Source organism: Pipra filicauda, unplaced genomic scaffold, assembly GCF_003945595.2.
Source record: "Pipra filicauda isolate LSUMZ 115617 unplaced genomic scaffold, ASM394559v2 scaffold201_size1378038_pilon, whole genome shotgun sequence".
Lineage (NCBI taxonomy): Eukaryota > Metazoa > Chordata > Aves > Passeriformes > Pipridae > Pipra > Pipra filicauda.
The window spans coordinates 1,337,059-1,363,479 of NW_024104312.1; the positions used below are offsets into that span (position 1 = coordinate 1,337,059).

The window sequence follows — 26,421 nt, forward strand, 5'->3', positions numbered from 1 at the left end:
TATGAGCTCTAAAAGGTAAAAGAGGGCTAATGGATGCCCTGAAGCCTTTGGATCTTGGCTGCTTTTGTTTTAATTTGTAATGGGTTTATCAGGCAAAGGGCAACCTCAGCAGCATTTATTTTGAATGGTTTCACCTTCCTTTCCATTTGTAACATCTGGAATGAACTTAGAAGTCTTTTCTGTTGTCTGTCTCTCCCTAGTGACAATTTTTGCTTGAGGTTTCACTTTGTTTTTTAAATTTCAGAACATACATAAAACTTGGCTTATACGAATTCAAGTTGTTAAACAGGCTCCCAAAAGCAAAGCTGCTTTAAAGTCCATGAAACCCTGCACACAGTGCTGTACAGTACCTGCCAACTGTGTAATGCAGCTTTTGTCTTGTGGTGGCTCCTGGGGGCCTGTATCCCACTGCACTGAGCAGTCTCCAAATTTGCAGGAGAGAGCAAGCGAGCATCCTGCTGTGGGAAGAGTGTGGTCCATGGCAAAGTGGAAACTGGAAGGAATTCTCACCACCCATCTTTTGGCAATCAATTTAGCAGTTAAATGTAACCAGCTGGTCTCCCCAGGCTCCCTCTGTAGTCGAGGGAGGGAAAGCAAAGCTCCTGCAGAGGGTCATTCAGTGCACCCAAATTAGCCTTACTCTGAATTGTCCTCTCTCTCATCCGTGACTGGAAAAGGAGTTAGAAGAGACTATCCGGGTAATTTAGCCAGCTAGGATGGGTGGTCTGAATAATTCCTTCCCCACCAACCTCTAAAAGCCTTCCTAGGTACCCCACAGAGATTGGCATGCTGTTGGAGGGATCAATTCCTAAGCACATCAGCAGTTCAGTAATCTGTGCTCATGCCTGCTCTAGAGAAAGCTGGGATGCTCGAGGAACTTACTCAATCCTGTTGGACCCTGTAGCTCCCAGCCAGGGCAGGGAGCTGACCATGTGTTGTCAGATGATGCTGTTGGACTGGCTGTGGCAATGGTCAGGTTTGGGTTTTGCTTTTTTTTCCCGTACCTGTCAGACTCTATCTGCTGTCCTCAAGCCCAGACAGAAGCCACTGAGATGGGAGTAGCTGTAGGTTAGCCTGGCCCTCAGGGTTGTCTCATGGTGGAATTGAAAGTGGCTCTGGTGCTGCATAGACAGAAGACAGAGCTGCTCCTACCTCCTTCCCAACAAATGAGTTTGATCCCTTCTTGAGGGACCCCCTCCTCCTCACTTGTACAGAGCAAGGAAGATGGGCTTGTTCTCAAGAAGGAAAGCAAGCCATGGAGGCATGGCAGACCTCCCAAATGAGAGACAGACAAGCAATAGCCAAAGCATCACTAGGGCTCCAAACCAAAGGCAATAACCTAAGGAAGGCACAGCCTTCCACTAGGCCAAGTAACAGGTAAAAGCAGAGGATTAACAGGACTCACCTGCAGACAGTGTTGCTGGTGGTGAGAGGAGGAGCCCTGAAAAATACCCAGGTTTACTACAAGTAGGCAATCACCACCTTTTCCCACACCACATATCCACCTGTATCTCCCCATCTGCCCTGCAGCCACGTGTCTGCCGTGGTTTCCCACAGGCCCTCAGCAGGAGATGGGCAGTGTGGCCTCCCAGGTCACACCTTTGCCAGGCAGGGCCTCTGCTGCCCTCACTCAGGTCACCCCAAGCAGCCGGCTGGCAGAAGAGGTCAGGAAGGAGTTCCAGCATACCTTTCCAGGATCTTCTGCCTGCTCCTCTGCCACTGCTGAGAGAGCTGCTTCTCAGGTACAGCCAGCTGGAGAATACATGGAAAAACTAAAAGGACATCACTTCCCCCCAAAATTCCTGGTCTAAATATTGCATCACCAGAGTGACAATATGTATTTTGGAGAGAACCAACTTCAGGATGAGCAAACTCTTTTGCACGAAGAGACTAGGAAATGTTCCCTATCACTTTTCATAAGGGCCAGAGCCATCCAAGTAACTAAGATGTAAATGCAACAAAGATTTTAATTTGCAGGATTAAATTGTGCCTCTTTCTTTCTTTTCATCTGAAAGTGAGCTCCATCTTTGCACTGCTACTAAATCATCGCTTTTCCATGCTTGACCAGAAAAGAATCTGACCTGGGCAGCTGTTTAACTTGCTGCTCATCAAAGACCAGCAAAGTCTGGCTTTCAACTGTTTGAACAGTGGAACAGTCTTTTTACAGCCAGTCTTATTAAAGCACAGGATTTTATTAGCTGTTTTGTGGTAATAAGGTGCAGTACAATGTTGTGGAATGCTCCTTCAGGAGATTTGGGATCTTGTATACTTTGGGGTTTACTTTCTTCTTTCAGACTTGGGTGCTTGGCAACCCACTAATTCTACAGCTTCATTGTAATATTCTCTTCCTTAAAGCCACCTTTGACAATTGATTTTTCACCCAGGTAGGGGAAAATTATTACTTAGAGAACTGTAAGAGAAATTGCCTGGCTGAGTTTTTTGGGGTTTTGTTTTGGTTTTTTTTGGTATTTTAAAGCCATTGCAGGTTTTCAGGTATTTGAAAAAACTCCAGATATAGGGTGAAAAATCTACTTTGGCCACGCACATATACAGCAATGTTGCATATTCAAAACATTGAAGCTAATGTGGTTTTCCTCTTTGGCAACTTTCTTTAAAGTTCTGGTAATTTTCTCACAACAACATTTTTAACAGATTGTAAATGTCCCTTTTTCCTGAAAACCACTTTTGGGGCACATAAAGTTTCAATTAGCATTTGAGAATACCTGCCAGGAAGTTTTCATGAACATTTAAACAAATGCATCTGCATTATTTTGCAAAAGAACAAAGTATTCTGTCAAATTTCAGCAATATCCCATCATCTTTTGTTTCATAACTGTAATGGGAAACAAAGAAAAGCAAAGCTTCCAAATCATTGACGAGCTTTAATGAGAACTATGTTGCTTTGGACTGTTGATGCCAAAATAAAGATTGAAACACAAGTTTTTGTTTTTGGGACTGACTGGGAAAGGCTTTTTGGGAATGAAAGTACATGTATCTGAAACCCACTACCTAACACCCTTTACAGTCACTGCTAGAAAATCTATTGACATTTTACTCAGAAGGGATCCTTTTCCTGATTACAGTATGAAAGTATGCATTTATATCATCACATATCTTTGTTTCATATAATTGAATGAAATAATAGAATCAGATACATATATGATGACCCTATCAGACCTGCTGAGGCAGCAAACCTTCCATCGCTCTCCAGGTTTGAGACTACCAGGTATTACAGCACTGTTGACTGCAGCAGATTTCACGGTCACATTGGCCAGGAACATCTGACACTGACTCAAACGCAGATGCAGCACCTCTGTACCCTGCTGGGGAGGGAAAAGAGAGCATTCCCCAAACCAGTCAGACTCATTGCCCAGTTTGCCAGTTTAAGTAAGGCTCAGGTGCCCAAGCCTCCAATTTTGGAGGTTCAACTTTGAAAATAAATCCAGAAGCAAATCCTAATTTCACAGTAAACAAAAAATTCCAGGGAGCTCTTTTGGTTTTGGGGGTTTTTTAACCTCCAAATACTCACTTTTCTCCAGACTCCCTCCGAGAGAAATCTTACCACATGCACAGTTCCTTTGAAGAGAAAATACCATACACCACAAAAGGAAGCACATGCACTGTTGAGTTGAAGTCCCAAGATATTCCCAGATCTCCAGCCAGCGCAGCGAAGTTTGGACCTATGTCACATTTCAAAGATAAGGCAAAAATCCTGCAGCCTATCACCCTGGAACAGCTTTGGGGCATTGCAGTAGTACAAGTTATTAATTTGACAACATGAGCCTGCACTACAGGAACCCAGTTATGACAATTGCTCGAGCTAGAGGATTCAGGCAGAACCTTCTATGCTTGGTCTTCATTTCTTTTTACTTGAAGCAGCATCTCATGTCTGTAGAACCTAAGAGCATCTGTTTTCCAAGATAAACTAAAGAGAAGAACTGTTTATTTCAAATATTGCTGCCCTGCGGCAAATGACAGGAGACAGACCCCAAAAGCCTCATGCTATACCATTTGTAACAAGGTCCCTGGAGCCATTATTGTTTTATTAATCTCTTTAACCAGATTGTTAGGAGCACATTCTACAGCTTGTAAAACAACAAACTGAGATTTCCCCCTTTTTCATGCTCTGTACTTTGCCCTCTATAGCAATCCATTTAGAGGCCCCTTACTGAAATAACAGATTCCCCAGTCCCAAGAATCAGCCTCAGCTGATACTAAGACAGTGCTCAATTCCTCATTAGCAGAGCTAGTTCAGTTTTGCTCTTCAGGGAAAGTTCACAAATTCTTTGCACCTGCAGGGCAGTTTATACTTGCCTGTGATAGGCTCAGAGCAGTCAGTGGATGATACTAAATCCAGAATTCCATTTTTGAGACCCAGCTTAGAGGCAGCCAAGCATACTTCTTGCTCCTGGACAACTTCTCCCTCCCTCTTTCAGAGGAGGAATAGGTACAATTACAGTATTATCAGTACATTGTTTTTCTTTAGCTATTTCTGTGTGGGAAAGGTGGCTTCCTTTTCCCCCTCAGCAAATTGCATCCATATGGATGCAGCAAATATAGACTGAGCCAAGTCACAACCCAAAATATCATCAACATTCAGAAAGGTCCCAGCATAGGGACATTAATTGTATAAATTTCTCTAAGCTCTCACTTTTTTGGGGGGCAGGGGGTGGGAAGGACATTGGTGTGGCTGGACGCTGTCCTTTGGAAACACAAGATGCACTGCTGAGAGGACAGCAGTGCATTGTTTTTTTTTCTTTTCAGTTCTTTTGGAAGCCTAAGGAGATCTGTGGAAGCTCCTCGCATAGGCAACCACAGCACAACTTCATACCAAATCCCCCCCTTTACGAGATCTTTGAACACCAACCTCCTTAGTTCAGGGAACCAGTGTCAAGTCACAGGAAAGAAAAACAAACTGGAGAACCATCACCAACCTCTGAAAGGTTCACAGGGAATGGCATGTGCATGCTTCTGCGCAAAAACGGGAATTAGAAACGAGGACATTCTTCATGTAAGTCATGCTGGGAGAAACAGAGAAAGAAACCAAGCAGGCAAAGAGGCAAGAACAGCAGTGCAGCACGCCTAAAACTTTAATCTTTGTTTTCAAAGAGTACAGAATTGAAAGTGACACTTCTCCTTCCCACCTTCCCACTCTCTATCCCACTGCTTTCTAAGTTCTCTGTAAAGGGAAATATTTCTTTGTTGATTAGTTTGACTTCCCTTCAAGTGAGGCATACCCGCTAATCTCCACAAGTAGGCCCCAACTCAGTAAAACACCGGCACATGCACTTCACTTCAGTCCACTCCCATTCATTTAAGTGTACATACTTGAACACGGTTTTGAGTAGGGATGTTTTTACTTAACCAAAGAGGGGAGGAAGGGAGGTATATTTGTGTGGTCTTAACCAGGGAGGGGAGGGAGTGAAGACATACAAGGTACATGATCTTGTTCCCAATTTAAAGGTAGTTTTTAGCAGCAGTGACTGACACATTGTTAGAATCTTAAGCAGCAGCTTAACCCGAGAAGTGTGTAGCAGTAAGAAACCTCATGACACTTTAAAAAGGGTAGCTTTGAAATCACTGCTCAATGCCAGTTGAAGCAGCCTCATAAGGTCAATCAGACTTCTAAGTTTAAACACCCTCTGCTCCTAATGCCATCAATTAAACACGCTTCATTAATTACAGTTACATAAAGAGGAAGACTGGCAAGACAATACAAAAAATTATCAAGAGTGAGAAAACCTACAGAGTTCAGAAAACAGGATTCTGGAAAATGAAAGTGTTCGTATTTTATTTTACATTATAGGCTTTCACTTTTTATCCCTTTGAAATACGTTTAGTTTTAAATTAATAAAGATCATAAACTAATAAATTGATTTGTTCTCTAAAGAGACATAATAAAAATTCAGACATTACAGCACAGGATCCATCATTTAAATATTCCAATAATAGAACAGTTAAAGTTATGCTGGCTAACTTGAGGATAAAATGCCTAGATAAAAGATGTGGCTCTAAGGAAAAGTGTGCATTAGAGGCGAATTGCGAGTGAAGCAGGTGATGCTTTAGTCTGAATCTGAACTCTCTTGCTTGTTGGTATGGTACTGGCTGACTGTTTCTTCCAAAGGAGCCATTGTGCCATCCGGTCGCACTCCCATTGGTTTTATAAGCTCATCTCTGTAGGAGATTTAAAAAAAAGAACATATATTAGCATGGGCACACATATCAGTTCACATGTGTATAATGCAATCACATACAGTATATGCTTTAGTACATAATGAACCTTTAAAAGGAAGTTATTTCTGCTAAAGCCCTCCGTTTTTAAGAAAAAGGCATAAGAAACCCTTCCCAAATAGGTGGGAGGGGAAGAGCGGGACAGATAAAGACTTCATTCATTTAGGCCAAACTTACTTAGCCAATTAAAGACACCATGAAAAGTCAGTGCCTAATAGGCTCAAGACAAGGAGCAGGTTCACTGTTTTGGATACACAAACTAGCTTTTCTTCGAAAAGCTCTCTGAGAGCCAATTCTTCCTAAAATTTCACCTGCCATTCTGGCTAATATATGCCCAAGCAATTTAAACAGTGATTTGATACATATTCATCTTGTTGAAGGAAATAAATCAGTTAAGAGAACAGACGCTGCCTATACCACTACTAGGGGTGTCTTGAGTACTTGTTGATTCATTTTAAAAAAGCTGACTGATTCTAATACTATTGCTTTTGTTTGTGGCAGTTTAATTACAGGATTTACAGCCATTTTAATCTCTTCAAGGCTCCAAAGGCTGCTCAGCAGTTAATCCAATTATATCTACTCCACAAGCTACAGCCTCATCTAAGAGATGATTAATTATTGATTAAGCCAATCAAAAAGTATTAGCAAAGATTTATTTAATCCTCACTTTTTATCACCTCATTTGTAGGTGGATTATGGCAGAAGCTGTAAGGGCAAAGATAACATTTTGATTTTCTGCTGGGAAAGAAAAAAAAAAAGGAAAATACCTCTAAATATTCAGGAGTCACCTTAAATAAAGGAGTGGAGGTTTGATGTCAATTTATCCCTTACTTGAAAGGCAGCCCAGTAAAACTGTCAATTTAACACACATCTACCACCCTCCTGAGTCACAGACAGTAAAACTGCATCACTCAATGGTGAAGCAAAGGCATCCCACCAGCTCTCTGTCTGGGCAGCACTTCTCCCTTGGCTGAAAAAAGGGACAAAAATTCCTTGCACACAGCTCACGATCCAACCTTAACACATCAGGAACAGCAAGAAAGGTGACCTCTGAATTACATGGCAGGCATCTGCTAGATATTGTACAGGCAAGAAGCAGTCAAATTAAGTCTCAAAGAGTCCTTTTGCTCAGGAAGAGCAGAGACCAGCAAGATAAATGCAGCTGTTTGTGCAGATGTGACAATCAGATATTACAGTGGTTAAGATCAAAAATGCCACAGGAGAAACTGGATGTGGAGAACCTGCTGTGGCTTGGCTAAACCAGGTCTGGTGGGAAGCTGCTGGCCAGGGAAGGAGGTTTGCAAGACCATATTCAAAGAGCACAGGCCAGACTCTCCCTCAGTGTGTGTGGAAGAGTAAGAGCCACCTTTAAATAGACCGGAGAGGGCTTGCCATTATTTAAGGACTGACAGCAAGTCCTCTTGCTTCAGGCAATGCAATCTGTAGCATGCAGATTCTGCCCAAATGACAGCACTTTTAAATTTTCAAGAATCTGTTGGAGATGTGTGGAGAAGACATCAAAAGAATACTTGAAATCAGATTTGAAAGGGCTCAAAACACAAAGATTACAGATATAGGTCCAAACAGGACCAGAACTCTGCCTGCCTGCTGTAGGGGTCCCACAAAAGGCAAAGCTGGAGTGCTTTGGAGTTGTGTCCAATAGCAAAGACCTTTTTTTCACATGAAAAAAACCCTATACATCTAAGGTCTTTTTGGCTTTCAAACTTTAAAAACCATAATAACAAAACAACTGTCCTTCGCCATCTTGCAAGAACTCTTCAGTGCCACTTACTGAAGTTCAAGCCTCAATAGTGATCTATTACACTTATTTATGAAGAGTAATCTGAAGAGTAAAGTCCTTGCTCATATTTAAGTCCTAAAAGTAAAAAAATGGCCACAAAGAGCCAAATCACCTTTGCTTGTCCTCTAAGCTGAGAGGGTCCTAGATTTTTGTTTCAAAAATCCCAATGCACATTCTTATATTGCAACATTTAATGTTGCAGCCAAAAGTCATAGAAACACATAATTTTCTAGTCATTTACCATTTAATATTGGTAATAAATAAATTATAATTACTGAGGGATAAAGAAATCATTCAAGAAAAAGGCAAGAGAAACACAGGAAAACAAGGGTGCAAGGTCCATTTATGTGGGAACCTCCTTCTCCTCACAAAGATACTTATTTCTGTAAATAGTCAAGAAGTCCTATCTCGTCACTTGTCAATTATAAAGAAAGAGCTCTTTCTCTGCGACTGCCCTTTTCAAGCTTCTCTTGCACATCCCACTACACACACTCCAGAACTTCACACAAATGTTTTCTCTCCTGGTGGGTCACCTGCAGAGACACTGAACATCAGACGCAGGAGACCAGACACATCCTTATGCTCAAGGCTTGGTCTGTGGTTTGTGTGGGAGTCTTTTGGGGATAAATGCACCAAGTTTTGCGTGACAATGCAATGCAGAACTCTGAGTCATGGATGTGAACTTGTATTTTCTTTCATGATGCTCAACAGCCCATTTCTTAGCTCACTCTGCTCATTTCCAAGTGCACCATAGCCGACTGTGCTGGTACTGCATTTGAGGATTATTCCCAATGCATTTCCTCCTCTCTAGGCTTTAACGATTCAATCTAGGCTGAGCTTGCATTGCACTGAATAGCAAGGATGTTTATCTGCCCCTACATAAGCTTCCTGCTTTGCAAACCCTTGAGCAGGATGAAAGATGGCTGTTACAGTTTGTTGTTCTCTCTGTAGTAGAAGGCTGAACTCCATACATCCTTCCTTAGGCAAATGTTACACAGTAAAACTGAACTGTGTGAACACAGAAATATGCTAGGCCACCAAAAGAAGAAGAAAGAGGAGAAGAAGGGATCAGCCTATTTTGCTTCCAACCATAATCTAGTCCTAAACCCATGTAAAACATGGCATCCTTTCACCAGTGAAGATTTGACTGCCAGCTCTGAACACCACACAAGCTTACTCCTGGTTTCCAAAGAGGAAAATTACAGAGAGAGACAAACAGATGAAAAGATTTGGGCTGCCTACAAAGCCAGTTGCTGAAGTTTGGAACAATTCTCTGCTAAATAACAAAAAGATTGCAAGAGGCATCACTCAGCTAAACTGAAGGACCATGAAAGAGCCCACATAGCTTATCCTTATCTGGCATGAACAGTCTCAGCCCTGCCAGCCTCAGCAATTTGCACACTTAGCACTGGCTGCTTAGAGACCTCAACTGTGCTTTGATACCCTGGGCTAACTGAGGATGAACTTACTGTTTATGGTGAGATAGAAGGTGGCAAGGGAAGTGCCATAAACTGCCAGTTCAGCAGACAGTTTACTATCCAGAAACTGGATGTTTATAGTACACTATAGAGTAGAACATTGAAGGCTTCAGCCTAGTAGATGGCAGCGAGAATTCTTCTGTATCCATGAAGATCTATACCAGCACACAATGTGTGTATTTATGCATGTTTGAACATCCTTATGTGACCTCCCACATACTCAAATGCACCTTGCAACATTCTTTTTCTAATGCAGACAAAGCATTCTATTCAAGTGTACTTAGAAACACACCATAATTAAACAGTTGGTAAAATGCATTCTCTTCTTCCACTTCCAGGTCTCCCAAGAGTCCCTTCAAATATATCTATACAAGTTTTGGCTTCCTGCTTGCCATTTAGCTTGATAACGACTTAAAAATCATTCCCTTGTTTTGCAGGGTGACTCTTTCTTGTCTGCTCTCTGCCACAGGGCAGTGCTGACACAGGGAATTAATGATGGTGTCTGTAATCAAACAGCCGTCATGTAAACACCAGTCTGTTCCTTTCATAAAATAGTATGTTGGGGACCTATTCACCTCCTCATAATTGAGTACTAAATAATAGTTCTGATCCTTTCATGTAACATTATTTTGTTCTATGATTAGAAAGGGGAAGAAAAAAAAGATCTATGTAACGTTGCCTTCTTCATAGATCCTATGATTAATTTTGTGTTTTTAATGAGTATGGTGGCTTATTTAGACAGGTTCTCTTCCATACTCATTTTGTTGACTTCTGTTCAATGTACAACAAAACCCAAGCTGTGATAATTGGAGACCATTTCATCAGCAAAAGGATTCTTGCTATTAATACAAGGTTGGCTTGGAAAAAGCATCCTGACATTTTAAATTAGTCTATTAATATACAATTCTACCTGCCATTTATAATAGAAAAAATGTTAGTGTTTTTTCCAGACATTTTAATTAACACAGAGTATTTCCAATAATCCATTATATAGACAAAATATCATACAACACTGACTCAAGGTGGCTAACTTGATATTTTGCAAAAACTGGGAGGCTGAGTTAAATATTTTTGCAAATTTGGGGAGTTTTTCAAAGCTCAAAGATGTGCATCACGTGCAGAGAACACTGGTTTACAGTCACCAAACAGTTCTTGAAGAATCAACAAGACACTTAATGCAGACAAGACCCATAGAGTCACATCAGGGCCAAGTTCAGGCATCCAGCAATCAACCTAAGTAATATATACATCTCTCAAGAGCTGCAGTAATCAAGGTTTTTCATGTTCATTTATACCTATAATTTGTATACATTTAATTATTTTTAAAAAAATATCTGGTCCAGTCAAATCTGAGCAAAATACTAATTTCTATAAAAGCTTCTGTAGAACCAAAGTCTATGGTAAAATACTGGGGTAAGGGAAATGGATTCAGAAACAATATTCAGCTTTCCTACCTGTATCTGGATAAATCAAAACTGGGTGATTAATTTTAATTTAGCCTCATCAATTGTCAATTACCTCATGAACAGGCCTAAACACCAACAACCTAATAGAACTAAAAAATTTTGGAAGTATGACCTGAAATGACCAAATGCATGAATCAGTTTTACATCACCTCAAAAATTTTAAATTTTTCATTGTCAATGGTGAAAATAAAGAGAAATCCGAAAAGCAAAAATCCACTGGCCTATTATGAAACAAGAGAAAAAATGTCCTTTTATTACTCATGGCTTCCATAAACCTGTACACAGGGTACAGTGTAAATAGCAGCACTAATGAAGGCTATAAATTTTCAATGAAGCAGCACTGTTCTGCAAATTTGTTTTCTGAGTTCAATTTGTGTCATCAGGTAGCTTTCAAAAATGATACTCAGGCAGTGAAAGCCATATCTAGAATACTCCAGTGACAGAGTGGCCTGATTATCCTCATCAGTCAGGGAGCAGAAGCAAGTTTGTCAGTCCTTCAATGTTTTCTTTCATATCTTTCTCCAGTAAAAGTGTGTCAGCTTTTCAAAGCTTAGTTTCCATTACTGGGACAATACCAGTGCACTAAACCAGTTTTGCTGCACATCACACAAGTTTACTCTAAGCTCTTGTTCAAGTTACACAGACAAATTTACATAAAGTCATTCAAGATGAGAACCAGCTCTTTGCTCCTGTTCAACTTCCTCCCCCTCTTATAAGCACTTACAACATTTATAACACTGTATTTATAACACTGCACTTGGCAAGCACTTATAACACTGCACCAAACTGAAACTGTTCATGGCGTATTTCCCCTCCTACGATGACAACAACAAAGGCCAGCAGAAGTAAGGACACCTGCCACGAGCAGTCTGCCTCAAAGCAAGATTCAAACCCCAGAATCAACCAAAGACTCCCACCAAAGCAACCTCTGGTTTGCATTTGTGGGGTGCAAATCAAGGCAAAAAATGCATTCAACACAGATTTAAGCGTCTGAAAACTCCCAGCACTGAAGGGCTCAAGCTTGAGGCAGCACAAGTGTTCTATTCCAAAACCAGATAGGGACTCTGAGTATGATCAGCGTGTTACTAACTCCTTATTGTATACAAGACTGGCAGCTTCCCATTTTATTTAACATCTTCAAAGCCCCCGATTGCCCACTCAATTACATTCATGAAAAATGTCCTACAGCCTCCCAGACCCCAGACCAAGTCCTACTTTCTTTTTCCTTCCTGCCAGCATTTCCCTACTCCCCGATTTTTAGTAAAACAAAAAGTGTGGGAAGAACAGTCAAATGATTTTATTCATGTTATCACAGCCCCTAAAGTGGTCACACCAACAACATTGCCCCACAGTAATCACTACACTAAACAAACAAAAACCTTACCACAAAGAGTCCCAGCCCTGAAGTGTTTGCAGCCTAAGTACTATAGAAGAAGCTGCAGGTGGAAGTAAGTGACACAGAAAGCCCAAGGTGACAGTAGTGCTACCAGCCAAGAGGGTAAGTGTCGGCCCAGGGCAGCAGCTGCTCAGTCATTGTCAGTCTGTAGCAGGCACCGCAGCAGGTGTCTCAATCCTCCAAACTGAAAAGGCTCTTATGCTACAGTAGTGCCATTGGGAGTTCTTGTGTAACTGCTGTAGTGATAGCAACTGACTTGTCTGCAGTCTTAGTTCATCTCCAGTCTCAATCTTTCTTTTTAAAAAACATTTTAGACCATTAAGTCATTTTACTGTGGTACCCTTGCTGCTCAGCATCTTAATTCTTTAGCTTACATAGCAATGATTCCAATTTAAAAAGTAGGTCAATTAAGATTATATGAGCATTGCTTTTTCTTCTCTTTACTAAAAAGACTATGACATACTGCATTTGCTTTCCATGCAAATAATGTGAGAAAGTATCCAATTACTTCACTGACAGTCTCAGACCAGTTGTTCCAAGTTTCTTCCCTGCTTTCAATCCTGCTTGCAATTCAGTCTTTGACAGCTAACGTAAAATTCAGATTCTCCTGCATATTTTGCTGTATTCCTAATCTTTATTAGAGATATTCAGCAAAATAAGTATTTTTACATCTCTAATAAAGATTAGGAATACAGCAAAATACTTGTTTTGCTGAATTTCTCTCAAGTGATCTTGTTATTTGAATATTTACACTCTCACAAAACAAACCCATTTCTAGCTGCTGAGTTTTCCCACGTTTGAAGTGCGATCCACTTATATATTTATCTCCTACAGCTAATGGTAAATTGGTATTACATCAAGTGTTCCTCAAGAACATAGAACTCTGCTTACACAGAAAACGAACTACAGGCAATCTACAAGTATGTGGAAAGAAAAATCAGTAAATTCTAGGTGTATTGAATCCAAGCGAAAAAAGTTACAGATAATAGCTTTGTACCCGTTTTGTATGTAGGAAGTTATAAAACAAAGATCAACTTTCTGTATCAATACTGTACACCTGTATGTCACACTAAGTACCATTTTCTTTCATTGCATTACCTTAGTCACATAAAACAAATTACAAAGACTGATTTGTAATCCAGTCCACCCTTAATCTAATAAATCCGCAATAAGTCTTAAATGTAAATTCCATTTTAATTGCTCCATTATACAATTTATTGTTTCTGATTACAACTATTTTCACATTGTATTTGTTCTTCATATAAATAGCAGAGGTAAGTAGTTACAATGAGATGCTGCTGATTGACTCGGGGAAAAATGAGTACATTTGCCTTGGGCTTGGATCTGTCCCATACTTTAAAAGAAGAAATTCTCTCCATTAACATCAGCCTATCTATTCAGGAGGCAGGTCCCCTCACCATCACATCTTTCTTATTCTGTCCTCTCGTTTCCTAAAGAGGTTTCCTCTGAAGTCCTGCAACATACCACTCTTTTCTTTGAAGTGGTCATTTAAACATTTTTCTCTGCAGTTAAAGTGGTCCTAATCCTCCAAAGAAGTTGATTCTAGCACTGTTTTGAAGCACCAGACCTTAGCAAAGAGCCAGGATACAAGCTGCCTTTCTCAAAAGCAGCTAGAGTACAATACCTGGAAAGTTTATCAAACATGTTGACAAGCTTCATAGCTTCATATTCTTTTTGCTCCTCTGTCATTTCATCCATTGGATTGGGCATTGGTTCTTCTAAGTGACCAGTGATAAGGTTAATGCTGGAGATGGAAAAACAATACAGTTTACATTTCTGTAGAAATATGTACATTTTCTATCTTCTTAATAGCGAGGAAGGAACTAACAGAAACCACCAAGACTAAAACTGTCTGAACTGCACATGAAAATTTTTGTTATAAATAGCCAACCTTCATATTTATACCCTTTTTAGCCTTTTCTCATGAAATGTAATTCTATCTTCTTGTTGATTCACTGTATTAATTTTTTGTTAGCTACCCAGAAATGCACAGCCCCCCAGTAATTGTTATGTTATAACCCACACACAGGGGAGTAATGATAGTGCAATGACAATGTCATGAGTAATAATGACATAAATAGGGAACTGAATGACAGATACATGTTTGAAACTAATTCTGTACAGGCTTAACGTTAAAACTATAGACAGGTTCCAGTTAATTTCCTTATTCATGAAAAACTGTTGTATTAGTTTACTATTGCCCTTCCATGATAATGATTTTTTGTGCAAATTAAGTTACTTTACTTTGAGAATTTACAGTGCCAGTTTTATTTTCACTGTTAAAACAAGTCAACAGTGTTACGGAAAGGGTAACAAGCAGAGAAGTAGTTTTAAAGGACACTTTCAGGGCAAATTATCCTTTCAAACACTTTAATCACAAACATTTAACAGCCATACAGAAAACCAGATGCATAAATCAGCTGACAGTCTTGAATATTTCATTTAAGTGTCAGTTTTTAACTAAATAGATGTTATAGTTTCACTTATATGCATATAACTGGATGTCAGGTTTTTCAAAGAAGAACAGAGAGAAAACAGCAAGAAAAAAATTCCTGAAGCACAGAAATAAAAAGAAACTTCCTGGTTTAAAGTTAATTTCTTCACAGAGAAGCAATGTAATTCCTGTAACTTCTCATACATTTAATCCTGTGTTTCATTCATGTACCTTAATAAGAATCTTTCAATAAACCACAACTCTCCATCATATCATATTACCATATATGTGTAATTCAAGGAAAACACAGTAAAACAGAAAAATAACATCCTTCAGATCTCCACTATCGACAATTTCAGAACCTACTTAAAATGGCATCAAATCTTAGATGTAACATGACAAACTGAAACCTCTAACACCCAATCAATTACAATTAATAAAAAGCAACAGACAGCTTCTATATGATCACTGAATCCTTCAAATCAATTGGATTCCTGATGCATAACTTCTATAGAAATTATTTTCCTCCTTCCATATTTACATGTGACCCACTTGATTCTTTAGGAAAATTTTAGTAACCACCATTCTGAAGCTAGACCAAAACTGAAACTAGACCTACTGGTTTGTTCTTTTTCAACAAAGTTCCGATTAAAATCTTAAGCCATATCTGACACTTCTGTTTTCTCCATTACAGGGATATACCCCACAAACAACAGTTGCAGTTTGGCAACTTCATGTGAGTTCCTAGAAAATCTGGGGCAAAAGCCATCCTTGCTAAGTTTGTTACTATAATTTTTTTTCTAAAATTTGATTAAAAATATCTTTCCACACTTGAATTTTAAATAGTTATTCAGGCTGATTTTAAATCATTGTCATTGTGATTTTTTTTCCCTCTGGAGCCATATGACTATATGATGGTCAGTACTAGAGGCTGGTTTCTCAATAATTAGACCATGAATTAAGCAGAAGACAGTAGTTAGTATAAGCACATGTAATTCCAAAACTGGCTTCTCTGGAAAAGGTGAAACAAAAAAATTACGTCAAAAAAAAAAATCTAAATTACAACAGGATATATAGAATTGAAAACACTACTATACTTTGGCTTTGCAGATTTGTATTCTTCTGTATCTGTATCTTCATCATCTGAGTACCAATGATCTCCTCTTCCTCCTGCCAACAGGCCCCTTGCTGCCAGCAATCCTGCGGCGTTACCATAGCCCGTGTATTTCAACAGGCTATCAACTGCAAAGAGCCATACAGAAAATTATTCAGCTATAATCAGCTACAAAACAAACCCCACCATAGTGCTACTAGAATTGAGAGTTATAGCAAGAGGCAAATGTACAAGTTACAGCAAGACCTTATACAGAAGGGAGAAGGAAAAGTAGATTTTACCTCTCTCTTTACAAAGAACAAAAAGAAATTCTGCTGCAATTTGCTTTACTCCAAGGTCAACATGTGTCATAAGGCGCACGAGTTTGTTTCTCACTGTTGTGCCAACTTCTGGACGATTTGATACATCTCTTAATGGTGGCAATACCTGGCAGCACAAAAAAGATGGCATAGAGTGCACAGCAATATCTATCCAATACTTGCAAAAACCCCTACAGTCAACAGAACAAGGAAATACTGTAAGCTCTGTTCTTCAAAAAAAAAAAGGCAATAAAATCAGCCAACTATGCCTACACGCTTTAGTAATGACTCTTGCTTCTTAAGTCTTCTGATCTGTCATTCAGGGCAGAAAAGCACTCAGTCTCAAATACAGACTTTGAAAATACAATTATCAGGAATTTATGAGCACAAATGGGTGTACCAAAACAGCTGGTCAACAGGCAGCAGTAACCTCGTGTTCTCTGTGTCTTCTGTTTTGCTCGTGTATCTGGTAAAAGCATTATAAATACCATCCTAAGGAATCTCACAATATTAACATGATGTGTAGTTTACATAGAAAAACTATATGCTTATAATGAAAAAGCAGGAAAATAAGTTATATTGCAAGTTCTACTTCAAATTTCTACTGCTGACTTTCAAAAATGGGCTCTACATGTATAGAGAAAATGCATACTTCTCCCAGAAAACACTCCTCTAAAAGTTCAAGCTAAATTTCAGAAATATTTTGGAGAAAACACTATTTAGCATTTCCTCAACACTATTTTCTCATCAAGTGTCATTAATATTGTTAACTTCAACCCTCAGGAAAGGCAGGATGTGTGTGAATAATGGCTTGTTTGGCAAACTAAGTCCTGCCTCCCTGTGTGTATGCCTTCAGAGTCAAAATCTACACTAATTTTTTCACATTCACAGAATATATGATATGATCTGCAAACAAATCTGGGCCATAATATGGAATATTTAATGATCTGAAGACTCTAATAAGAATTACAGATCTTCAATGGTTTACTTGGGAATGAAAAAAAAGATGCCAATAATTGTCATAAGAAATTGCAGGTCCTTTGTCTTCTAGGTGTCTAATGTAAAATGTCATGTCCTGTGCTAAATTACTGCACAATTACTACTGAAATCAGACTCACTGGGAATTGATACTTAAACAAATGAATGCTACAGTATTGACTACTTTGAAAAAAACAGACCCCTCTTTTTCAAACTAAGTATTCAAACAATTAGCAAAAACATTTTACTTTGTCCCTGCTTACTCAATGGGGATAGTACCATGACTGTCATTTCACAGTGTGTTGTAAGAATGAATTAATGTTTTTAGAGTACTCTAATACTAATACAGTGATGAGTGCCATAGGACAGTCCATGAGGAAATTAATCATACTGTCTTCAGATCACAATTTGAATAGTGCACAATAAATAAAGCCTAAGGCCAACACTTAACAATGAGGGTAATTCAAAATATCAAACATCCAGTCATGCAGTTAACAGTATCCATCCATTCTCTGCACTATATGAGGCAGTGGTCCTGTGGTAGGAGTCAGCATGCAATTATATCCTGACATCTAGATGCCGAGATGTCATAAAAACATGCAGACAACTTCATTTTCTAGCTTCTGAACATTTGGCTCTGCAACTTTTTTTTTAGTTAACAGATCAGCAGATTATCCTGAGAAAGAACTGCTGCAAACAAAAACAATAAAAAACAAGAACAAGTTTCTTAAATTCCTCAAAACTACTTTTCTAGTATAGATAAAACAGGCATGATATATATGCTCTTTTCCGTTTTAAACTCCATTTATGAATTCAGGCACAGCTTTGATCTGGGAGCAGCATCTAGGATGCAACCCAAAAACCACTGCAGCTTAGGAAAAAGAACATTTTTCAGCCACTTTCAGCTGTCTTTCCCTTGCTCATCCTTTAACTTCTCTCCACTTGACTTGAGGAAAACCAGCAAAACAAACAGAAAACACCACACCTAACCACCAAACTATACAGACCCTTTAGATCTTTAACCACGGCATGGAAATCTTTTCTCCTGTAGAAAGCCAATCCACAGTCCATACTGTATTAAACTGCTCCTTTCAAAGACCGAGGGATGAAGTGTGCCTCTGTTCAGGAACAGAGTTTTACTCTGCCAGGACAGCTTATACACACTGGCACACAAGTTTCAACCCCAATGATTCCTGCCTGCTGAGGTCAAATTAAAGCTCAAGTAGAACCCATCAAAACACCTGTATTCTCACATGCTACCACACAGTTCTGCAAAGTTTTATCAGCTGCATGGAAATGTTTTTATATGCCAGTTGTAAGAGGATAGACCTCACTGAGTTCTTTGCCCCATCTCATATGATCCATGGTGACTCACAATAACACAGCTTTACAATATCCCTGATGTTAACACTTAACAGCTCTACAAAATGTATCATGGAACTTAGGCCATAATATCTACTGATTTATATGACTGAAAAATTATTTCTATAGTACTGTCCTGCACTAATGTACAAATCTCAAAGTTTATCAATAGCTTTATATTCAAATTTTGATGAATATTTTACTTACCTGAGCTTTGATAAACTTCCTGATATTCCTATGAGTTCGGCAGCATTCAGTTAATAAACTGAGAACTGGAGTCAGACCTTCTCTATAGCTGCTTCCCTAAAATAAAACCAAATACTAATAAAACATTTTGTAACAAATTTTCCTTTACAAATTCTATGAACACTTCAATGAAGTTCTATATGACAGCCAAAATATGAACTTCACATAGTTACACACACACACACGCATGAGCAAGTAGCTTCAGATATTCACAGGAATTTATTCTAAACTTTGAGGTGTTTCGCAATCTAGAAGAACATCCATATTTGTGCTAATACTGGCTGGAAGGTTTGGAACAAGCTTTACATATGTGCACTTTTTACTTTAATGAAAGAGGTCCCTTTTGCAAGGAACCCCTCCAGCCCATACCTTGTCTATTCTCTTCTCCATGAAATCCAGTAAAATTTGAATTGCTCCCATATTCATACCATTGTATTTTATATCTGTTTCTTCTTGGGATGATGGATTAATAAGAACATCCAAACAAGAAACGGGAACATTGCTTAAGAGGTTGATTGCATTGCTGAAACAGATTTTAAAAATTCATTATTCATTTGGAAGAAAGAATTAAAAACAGAGTACAACTCCCCATAAACTGCTTGTACAACTACAATCAAAAAGAGGCCCTACAACTCAAACAATGCTTTATTTTGTGCTCTCTGGGTTTTAAAGAAGGTGGCACGCATTATCGCCTGAGTGTCAGCTCTTGGGACAAACAAGGGAAAAGAAAGACAAAAAGCTCCAAAAGCAATACTGCAGCAGTGCAGTAATACTTCCAGCCCCCACAGTTCCCCATTCCATGGATAAGGCACAGCTTCCAGCAGTGAGCTACAGCAGCTGATCTCAAAGGACAGTAGGGGGAACTCTCACATTGATTTGCAGTGGTCAGTTTTTTCCTCCTTGAAACTTAAAACATTTTACCACATATCTGCATTACCATCATTAATGTGACAAAGTACACCACAGAAAACATTTCCCCCTGCTGTAACAGTAGGGCATGGTGGTAATTTCTTAGCTCCTCTGCAATATTTTCACTTTTATTTAGCTTGTAGTGTAAATGAAATACAGAAGGCTTTTAAGACATTAAAAAAAGATTCAGGTTTATTTACCAAGCACTACCTTTCAGTAACCAGCATCTTCACATTTTGCAACACACAGAGGAGTGCTTCCCAAAGAGCCATTAAGTGATTTAAATTAGACCATAAGATTCCTCCCTCCTCTTTAATGGAGTAGGACGGAACTTACTTTGCAAGGTACACATCCCTCGAGTTTGCTATCTATCCTGTTCTCATTGTCAACATTGACTTGTGTTTGCACTGTTGCTGAATATTGGGCTCAATTACACAGATGCTGCAAAAATTAGAATTCTGTCATTATTTACTTGCTCATGTCCAACTAAACTTATAAATGGATGTATTTAGAAATACTACAGAACTATCCAGTTTACATATGCAGACTTCAAAGCTATCAATGAAGCAATGAGCACTGATGTTTCAACAATCGGTGAAGTGTTACAAGAATTCAGAAAACTTCTCAAACAACTTCATTTAAGACTTTTAATAATATCTACTTAGAAGCTGCCCTCTGTTTTTAAGTTATTAATACAATTCTAACAAAGAATTAGTAAAAGAGAAAGAAAATCACAGCAATCAGACAAGACAGGATTTCTAACAAATGTGCTGGTTCTGGTTTGATCAGAGTGGGTGGCTGTTCCACACTGTGCCATCTCCCTTTTGCTCTTTTAGCAATTGAAATTCAGACAACTATTACTTTTGGGAATGCTTGTTCTCTTTGTTTTGTTTCTAATTCCTGTTCAAGATATGTCTTTTATATCACGGAAGTTATTCCTCTCCAACAATTCAGGAATAGTCAGAAACAAAATAGACTGAAATTCAACAAATATTTGGTGCCTTCAGGCCTTTCATCAAAAGTTCTCTTTTTACCAGTTTCTTATTAAACAACCAAGTTCCCAAACACCTACAAAATTAATTTTCTGGATCACTGTGCCTGAGCTATTCTTTTCAATAAATGAAGCCCGGCTTTCTGATCTTTGTCACTCCACTGACAGTTTTATTTGTGGTAGAGGAGTGTATGAAATTCTCCAGCTACCAGGAAGTCAGTGACTATGCACAGATCTGCACAATAGTGTTTGCATTCCTACTCCAGGGGGTAGAAATACTGCGTATATTACTCTCTCCTTCTCGGCTTCCTAGAGATCATTAATCACTGGGACATGACATCCACCCACTCATGCTCCCAGCCCCCTCCTGATATGCAAATTTAAAAGCAAAGGCCTATTTAGAGCTGCTGAATGCCTTGATTAAAACCTTGTTAGTGGCAAAAATGGCACTCACTCTAATATGTGGTACTTTAATTCAAACATTAAGTAATGACATGACAGAATAATGACAACAATACTAGGTACTAAATTAGCTAAGATATTCTTACAGGTAACTTCTGCTTATTTATTAGAAATAGAGTCACATTGACAATCAGTACATCATAGCACAGGGCATGTATCCAACACTGATGTTCACATAAAATAAATCCTCAACTTACATATTGAGAGCACAAGCATTCAAATGATGTGCTTTAACAGGCTGCCTAAACCCTTCATTTAAGCATCTTGGGTTCTGCACATTAATAAACTTAGGGAAGTGCAAGTCATGGGCAATCCTAAGAAATACACACATCTCCCTGACGCTTCATAAAGTTTATTCTGCATTCAACACTGTTTGTATTTTATTTTACTTTTGACAGATTTTTCCTAATTGCCTTACTGATAGGCTCCAAGTGGAAAGCAGAGCTGGAAGTTATGCTCTGCTCTCTGACTCACACCTCATCTCTAGCAATAAAGACTGCATGGTCAGAGTCCAGCATGCTGAACAGCCTAAATGATGACACAGCCTCTCTTTTTTAGCTACAGACTCCTAACAAGAGTTTACTCATTCCTTAGTGAAGCTCCTATCAGGAATTAAAGTTTTGCTTGTCCAAATACACCAGCGGACTGAAGTGGGGCCCTTGATCCAGGCCCCAATCCCTCTGAGGATTTGCAGGGGTATTACTTCTGACTATAGGTTTTCTATCCCAGAGTTGCCTTGTGATGAATAGTCTTGGTAGAAAAGCATATTCAATTATTCAGCTTTCATTACATCCTTGTAGCATTCAAAGACAAAACTCAAGTTCTGCAAATGGGCTGAAATATCTGAATCGCAAAAGTCAAAACCTGCACAGAGCTCTTCTAGCATGTGAATCAAGATCAAATACTACATTTGACAATGCTATACTTGCACTCTTTATGAACTCGAGCTAAGTAAACTAGCTACAGTTTGCTAACAGAGGGAGAAAGTTGTTTTCTCAGCATAACAGAAAGTGATGCAGTGCTACACTGAGTCTGATGGAGAAGGGGAAACAACTGAAGTGACACAAAGCAGTGATGTTTGTCCTCATTTCTTTTCTGTTTCACCCTCTCAAAATTACGGAGAACCTTTGCCTTGACGCGGTGTCTCCAAAAGGTCCACATGGGCAGCATCACTACACAGAATATCCCTTCTGACTGAAAAGAACAAGGACAGAAATCACACCTATTCTACATATTCTTCACAGCTTCCTACTTCTTTACGTAAAGGCCTTTTTAGATCTCATCTGCAAGTGTTTGCAAAAGCTAAAACCAAAAGGACCTGCATAACATGCATCCTTCTGAAATAGCACAAGATAACTGAATTTTACAGGGCAATGTAGTTAATGAGGTGATTAGACTAGCTGGATTTCTGGACAATGAAACAGAACTTGGGAAGAGCATCAGCTGTATCATAATTCATCAGAATATTGGGCTCTCTCTCGTAGTTGTTGAATTTATCCACAACTGCTAAATTCTCCCAGCAGTGGGGAATTTATTCCCACCAGTCCCTCCCTTCAAGGAGGATGAGAGCTCAAAATGCCCACCATAAGCAGCAGCACTGACTGCCTTTTAGGACACAGCACCAACTTTAGTCATGGCAACTACTGCCACAGAATACTAAATTATTCCAAGCTAGTCTGCACCAGCTGAGCAGGGCTCTGATGTAGGATTTTAGGGTTCACCTACTAAGACTGTTGATCTCTGAGAGATTTCCAAGATTTTAATCAAGTTCATTTAACACTTTCAAGATTGCTGGGTGTGAAAAACTGTGTATCCTTCTTCCTAGAGACTGCTGGTTCAGAAGATCTTCAAAAGATCCTACACTTAGATTTATGGACATCTCTGAAGAAGAAAATGGCAACGCTCTTTCACTGCTGAGAGATAACAGGGAATTGTGTTTGAAGCTACTGTACTGTCAGGCCCTGTGAACAGCTGACCTACTTGGATAAAAGTAAGAGTTTCACAGAAAAAGAACAATAACACTGAACAGAAAACCACCACCTCGCTAAAAATAATCTGATTTTTGATTGAATTTTTTGCTGCAAATAGCTAACAGTTGGGTGCGGGACTGAGGAAACCCCCCCACCCACATACCTAAAACCGCAAGATGATTCACTCATTTTTGAAAAAAAAAAAAAAAAAAAAAAAATGTTTGTACTTTTAATGAAGCAGCCTAGAACTACTGGAGATTAAATATCAACTTGTTACTTCCATCCCAATCCATCAGAATTGCAAAACTTACATATGAAAATCTCAAAATGTAGTTTTTCCATCAACTTCTGTGCAAAACAACAGAAGTTGCATTCCACTCCAACTTACACTACTTCTAGAACTTCCATTTGTATTTTCATCTTCAGATACACACATATGCACATAAAGAAATTATAAAAAGGTGAGCTTCATAATCATTGGTAGAAAATAACAACCTTGTCAGTCACTTTCCGTCTGGAACAGAGGACATGCCTAAACAATATTTGAGGCAAATAGCTTTCATCAAAAAAAGATTAATAATACTTTACTCAAAATGAATAGTTTTTGTTGCTTCTCAGATTTCCATTTTAGATTTTAGTCAAAGTAATTTCTACTTAAAAAACCAAACAAAAATCTTTTAACATGGACTGGTTCTGCAGTTCCACCAACCTGTGCAACTCTTCAGTTTTGTCTTCAGTAGGGCCCGTGGTTAATAAGCAGTGTCGAAGGATGGCAGCCATGTAACGAAATTGATGAGATTCATTCTATATAAATATAAATTATGAAGATATTTTTTCATTTTGAAGATTGCAAGTGAGGGTTTCAGGTCACTAGAATAATAAAAATTAAAGATGGGAAATACCTATTAGATCATAACATCCATCCCTATCAATAAAAGGACTGTACCTTAGAGTTCACTAAATGCTTAATTTAACATAACTGTCATAAGCTGACTTCGAACTAGGCCTTGTAAAAGTCACTAGGGAGTATTTTCCAGTTAAATGAGCCTTCGCTACCAGAAAAACCAACTACAAGTGTTTGCTCAATTCCATAACATTATTCTTAATATACCACTGCTATTTTCCTTCTTGTATTTACATCAGACCACCTCTTGATTTAGATTACACACCATTTTCATTTAATTTGCCTTCTCCTCATTTAGGCCTTTTGCTGCCAACAGTTTCATTCCCTCCACTCAGTCTGTTTCTTTTCCTAATTCACTTGCTTTTGTTCCCTTGATACCTTTCCTCCATTTCATTAGTAACTTCTCAGCAATCTTATTTGCCCTACTTTTGCTCTCTCCAAGCAATTCCCCCTTCCAACCTCCCACCAGACAGCAGCCCCACAAAAGTGCACCAGTAACTGCAATCATTTAACTGTGTGTAACCTTGTCCTCACCCTTTTTCAATAGGTCTTCTTGGCATACATCATATGTTCTGGTGTGCTTGATTGAGCACAAAGCGCCCCAATGCATTTTTTGTAGCATCAGCATCCAAATCTGCCGGCTATACCACCTGCAGCTCTTGTCTGCCTTTGCTACTTTGAAACCGTCTCCACTCATTAAATATTGGTGTTTCAAATGGTTCTGTCCCCCTTAGGATGGATCTCGTTTAGCTTTCTACCCTTTCTACTTCTCTGCTCTCCTTTTATTTTCCAACCTGTCTACTGCTTGGAACCTCTTGAAATTCTGTATCTTCAGCCCACCTCATTAACATTAACACGCTGTTTACTCTTCTTACAGATCATTAAAACTGCCACTGGGACATTCACTCAGTAGAATGTCAACCAACATATCTGGCTAACAGTTATCAACTACTAAAAAGCTCTTTAATTTAAAGGTTCCCTGCTTTTAGGAACTTCTAGTAAAGAGTTATTATATAAGCTTTATCTCAAAACACAAAATAAACTTCTCCTGCCCCGGGATGTCTTAAACTCTCATTAAAAAAAAAAAAAAAAAAAAAAAAAGCTGCATGCTTGGACTTTTCAAAGAGGAAAAGATTTGTGGGACAAAACCTCCCTCATCCCACAGACAGCAGCCACATGAAACCTCATCAGGTAACAACACAACTGCGTGCCATCTCCTGCCTGCCTGTCTGCAGTGAGCTGGGCTTTACATCTCTACAGATTCAGTATTTTGTAAAAGTAAACCAATGTCAAGATCCAGATTTCAAGAGCTAGCTTTTAAAGAGGTGAATGTGTAATACAGTTTCTTTTCCCAGTTTTCCATAAAGCTGTGTTACATTCTTTTTTACCCTCTCTATACAAAGAACTTTGACAAAGTTAAAGATACTTTTAATAAAGGTCTAAACCAGGAATATTAACAGAAGAAAGAAACCTCACTTTGTTTATATTTCCTTGAAACTCAAAGTATTAGCTTCTCTGATTCCCCCATCACTCAATCTTAAATTTCAGGATTTCTTATTCAGCATATCCTCGAGACATTAAATCAAAGAATAAACTTCAGACTTTTCTCAAGTTTTATATTCCTTAAAGTTATGATTAATGTCTTATTTGCTGTCTAGTCCAATGCACTAAAGAGAACAATTGTTTGTCAGTTTTAACTACTGTGGATTTTGATCAGCTTTATACTCTGCATATTTACAATGGCCAGTGAAAAGTTAACAACAACGTTTTAGAGACAACATGATGTGGACTAAAAAGAAAGATTCTCTATATAATTCTCTTACTGTAGCACAGATTTGGGTTATTCAAAATTAGAGTTCATGTACCTACTGTCATGCTCAGAAAAACAGATGAAAACAAGGGAGTCTTCTCAGTTCTATTACCCTATTGCTATACATCCAGAGATACAGCCATCTGATACTTTCCGATTACACAGCTTTTCCTAGCCATTAGTGAACAACATTTATTTTCTTTTGTAAACCTCAGGCTTTTACAAAATAGTATTTTTTGCATGTTTTATTCAAAAACGTACAGTTTTACCTCACATCATATAATCCAAGCTATTCTTCCATTACATAGAAAACATATGGATTAGACTTTTTGCCTAAGTAGTAACAAGAACAAAAATGTTATTTTGGTATTCAAAGCGATGAGCACTAAAGACTCAACACCTCTTGAAATACCAAGATCATCAATTCTTGACACATTCAGAATTCAGACAGACAAATTTTCTCAGATTGGTTTTACACACAGAGAAATTAGGATGCAAAATTTGAAGACTACCTTAGCTACTATTTTGAAAAATGCAACTATATTCCAT

The 26,421-nt window shown here is 38.6% G+C and overlaps 1 protein-coding gene across 1 annotated transcript in view; it reads right to left on the minus strand.

Annotated features, from left to right (window-relative positions):
• Window positions 1–5,072: 5,072 nt before the first annotated feature.
• Window positions 5,073–26,421, minus strand: part of RIC8B (RIC8 guanine nucleotide exchange factor B) — a 34,990-nt gene continuing 13,641 nt past the window's right edge. The window contains exons 4-10 of the mRNA XM_027715220.2: window positions 23,868–23,962; window positions 19,196–19,349; window positions 18,788–18,883; window positions 16,223–16,367; window positions 15,925–16,069; window positions 14,018–14,137; window positions 5,073–6,174 (exon numbers count right to left, since the gene is read on the minus strand). Of these exons, the coding sequence (XP_027571021.2) occupies window positions 6,063–6,174; window positions 14,018–14,137; window positions 15,925–16,069; window positions 16,223–16,367; window positions 18,788–18,883; window positions 19,196–19,349; window positions 23,868–23,962 (867 nt within the window). The 3' untranslated portion in view covers window positions 5,073–6,062. The remainder of the gene's footprint in view (window positions 6,175–14,017; window positions 14,138–15,924; window positions 16,070–16,222; window positions 16,368–18,787; window positions 18,884–19,195; window positions 19,350–23,867; window positions 23,963–26,421) is intronic.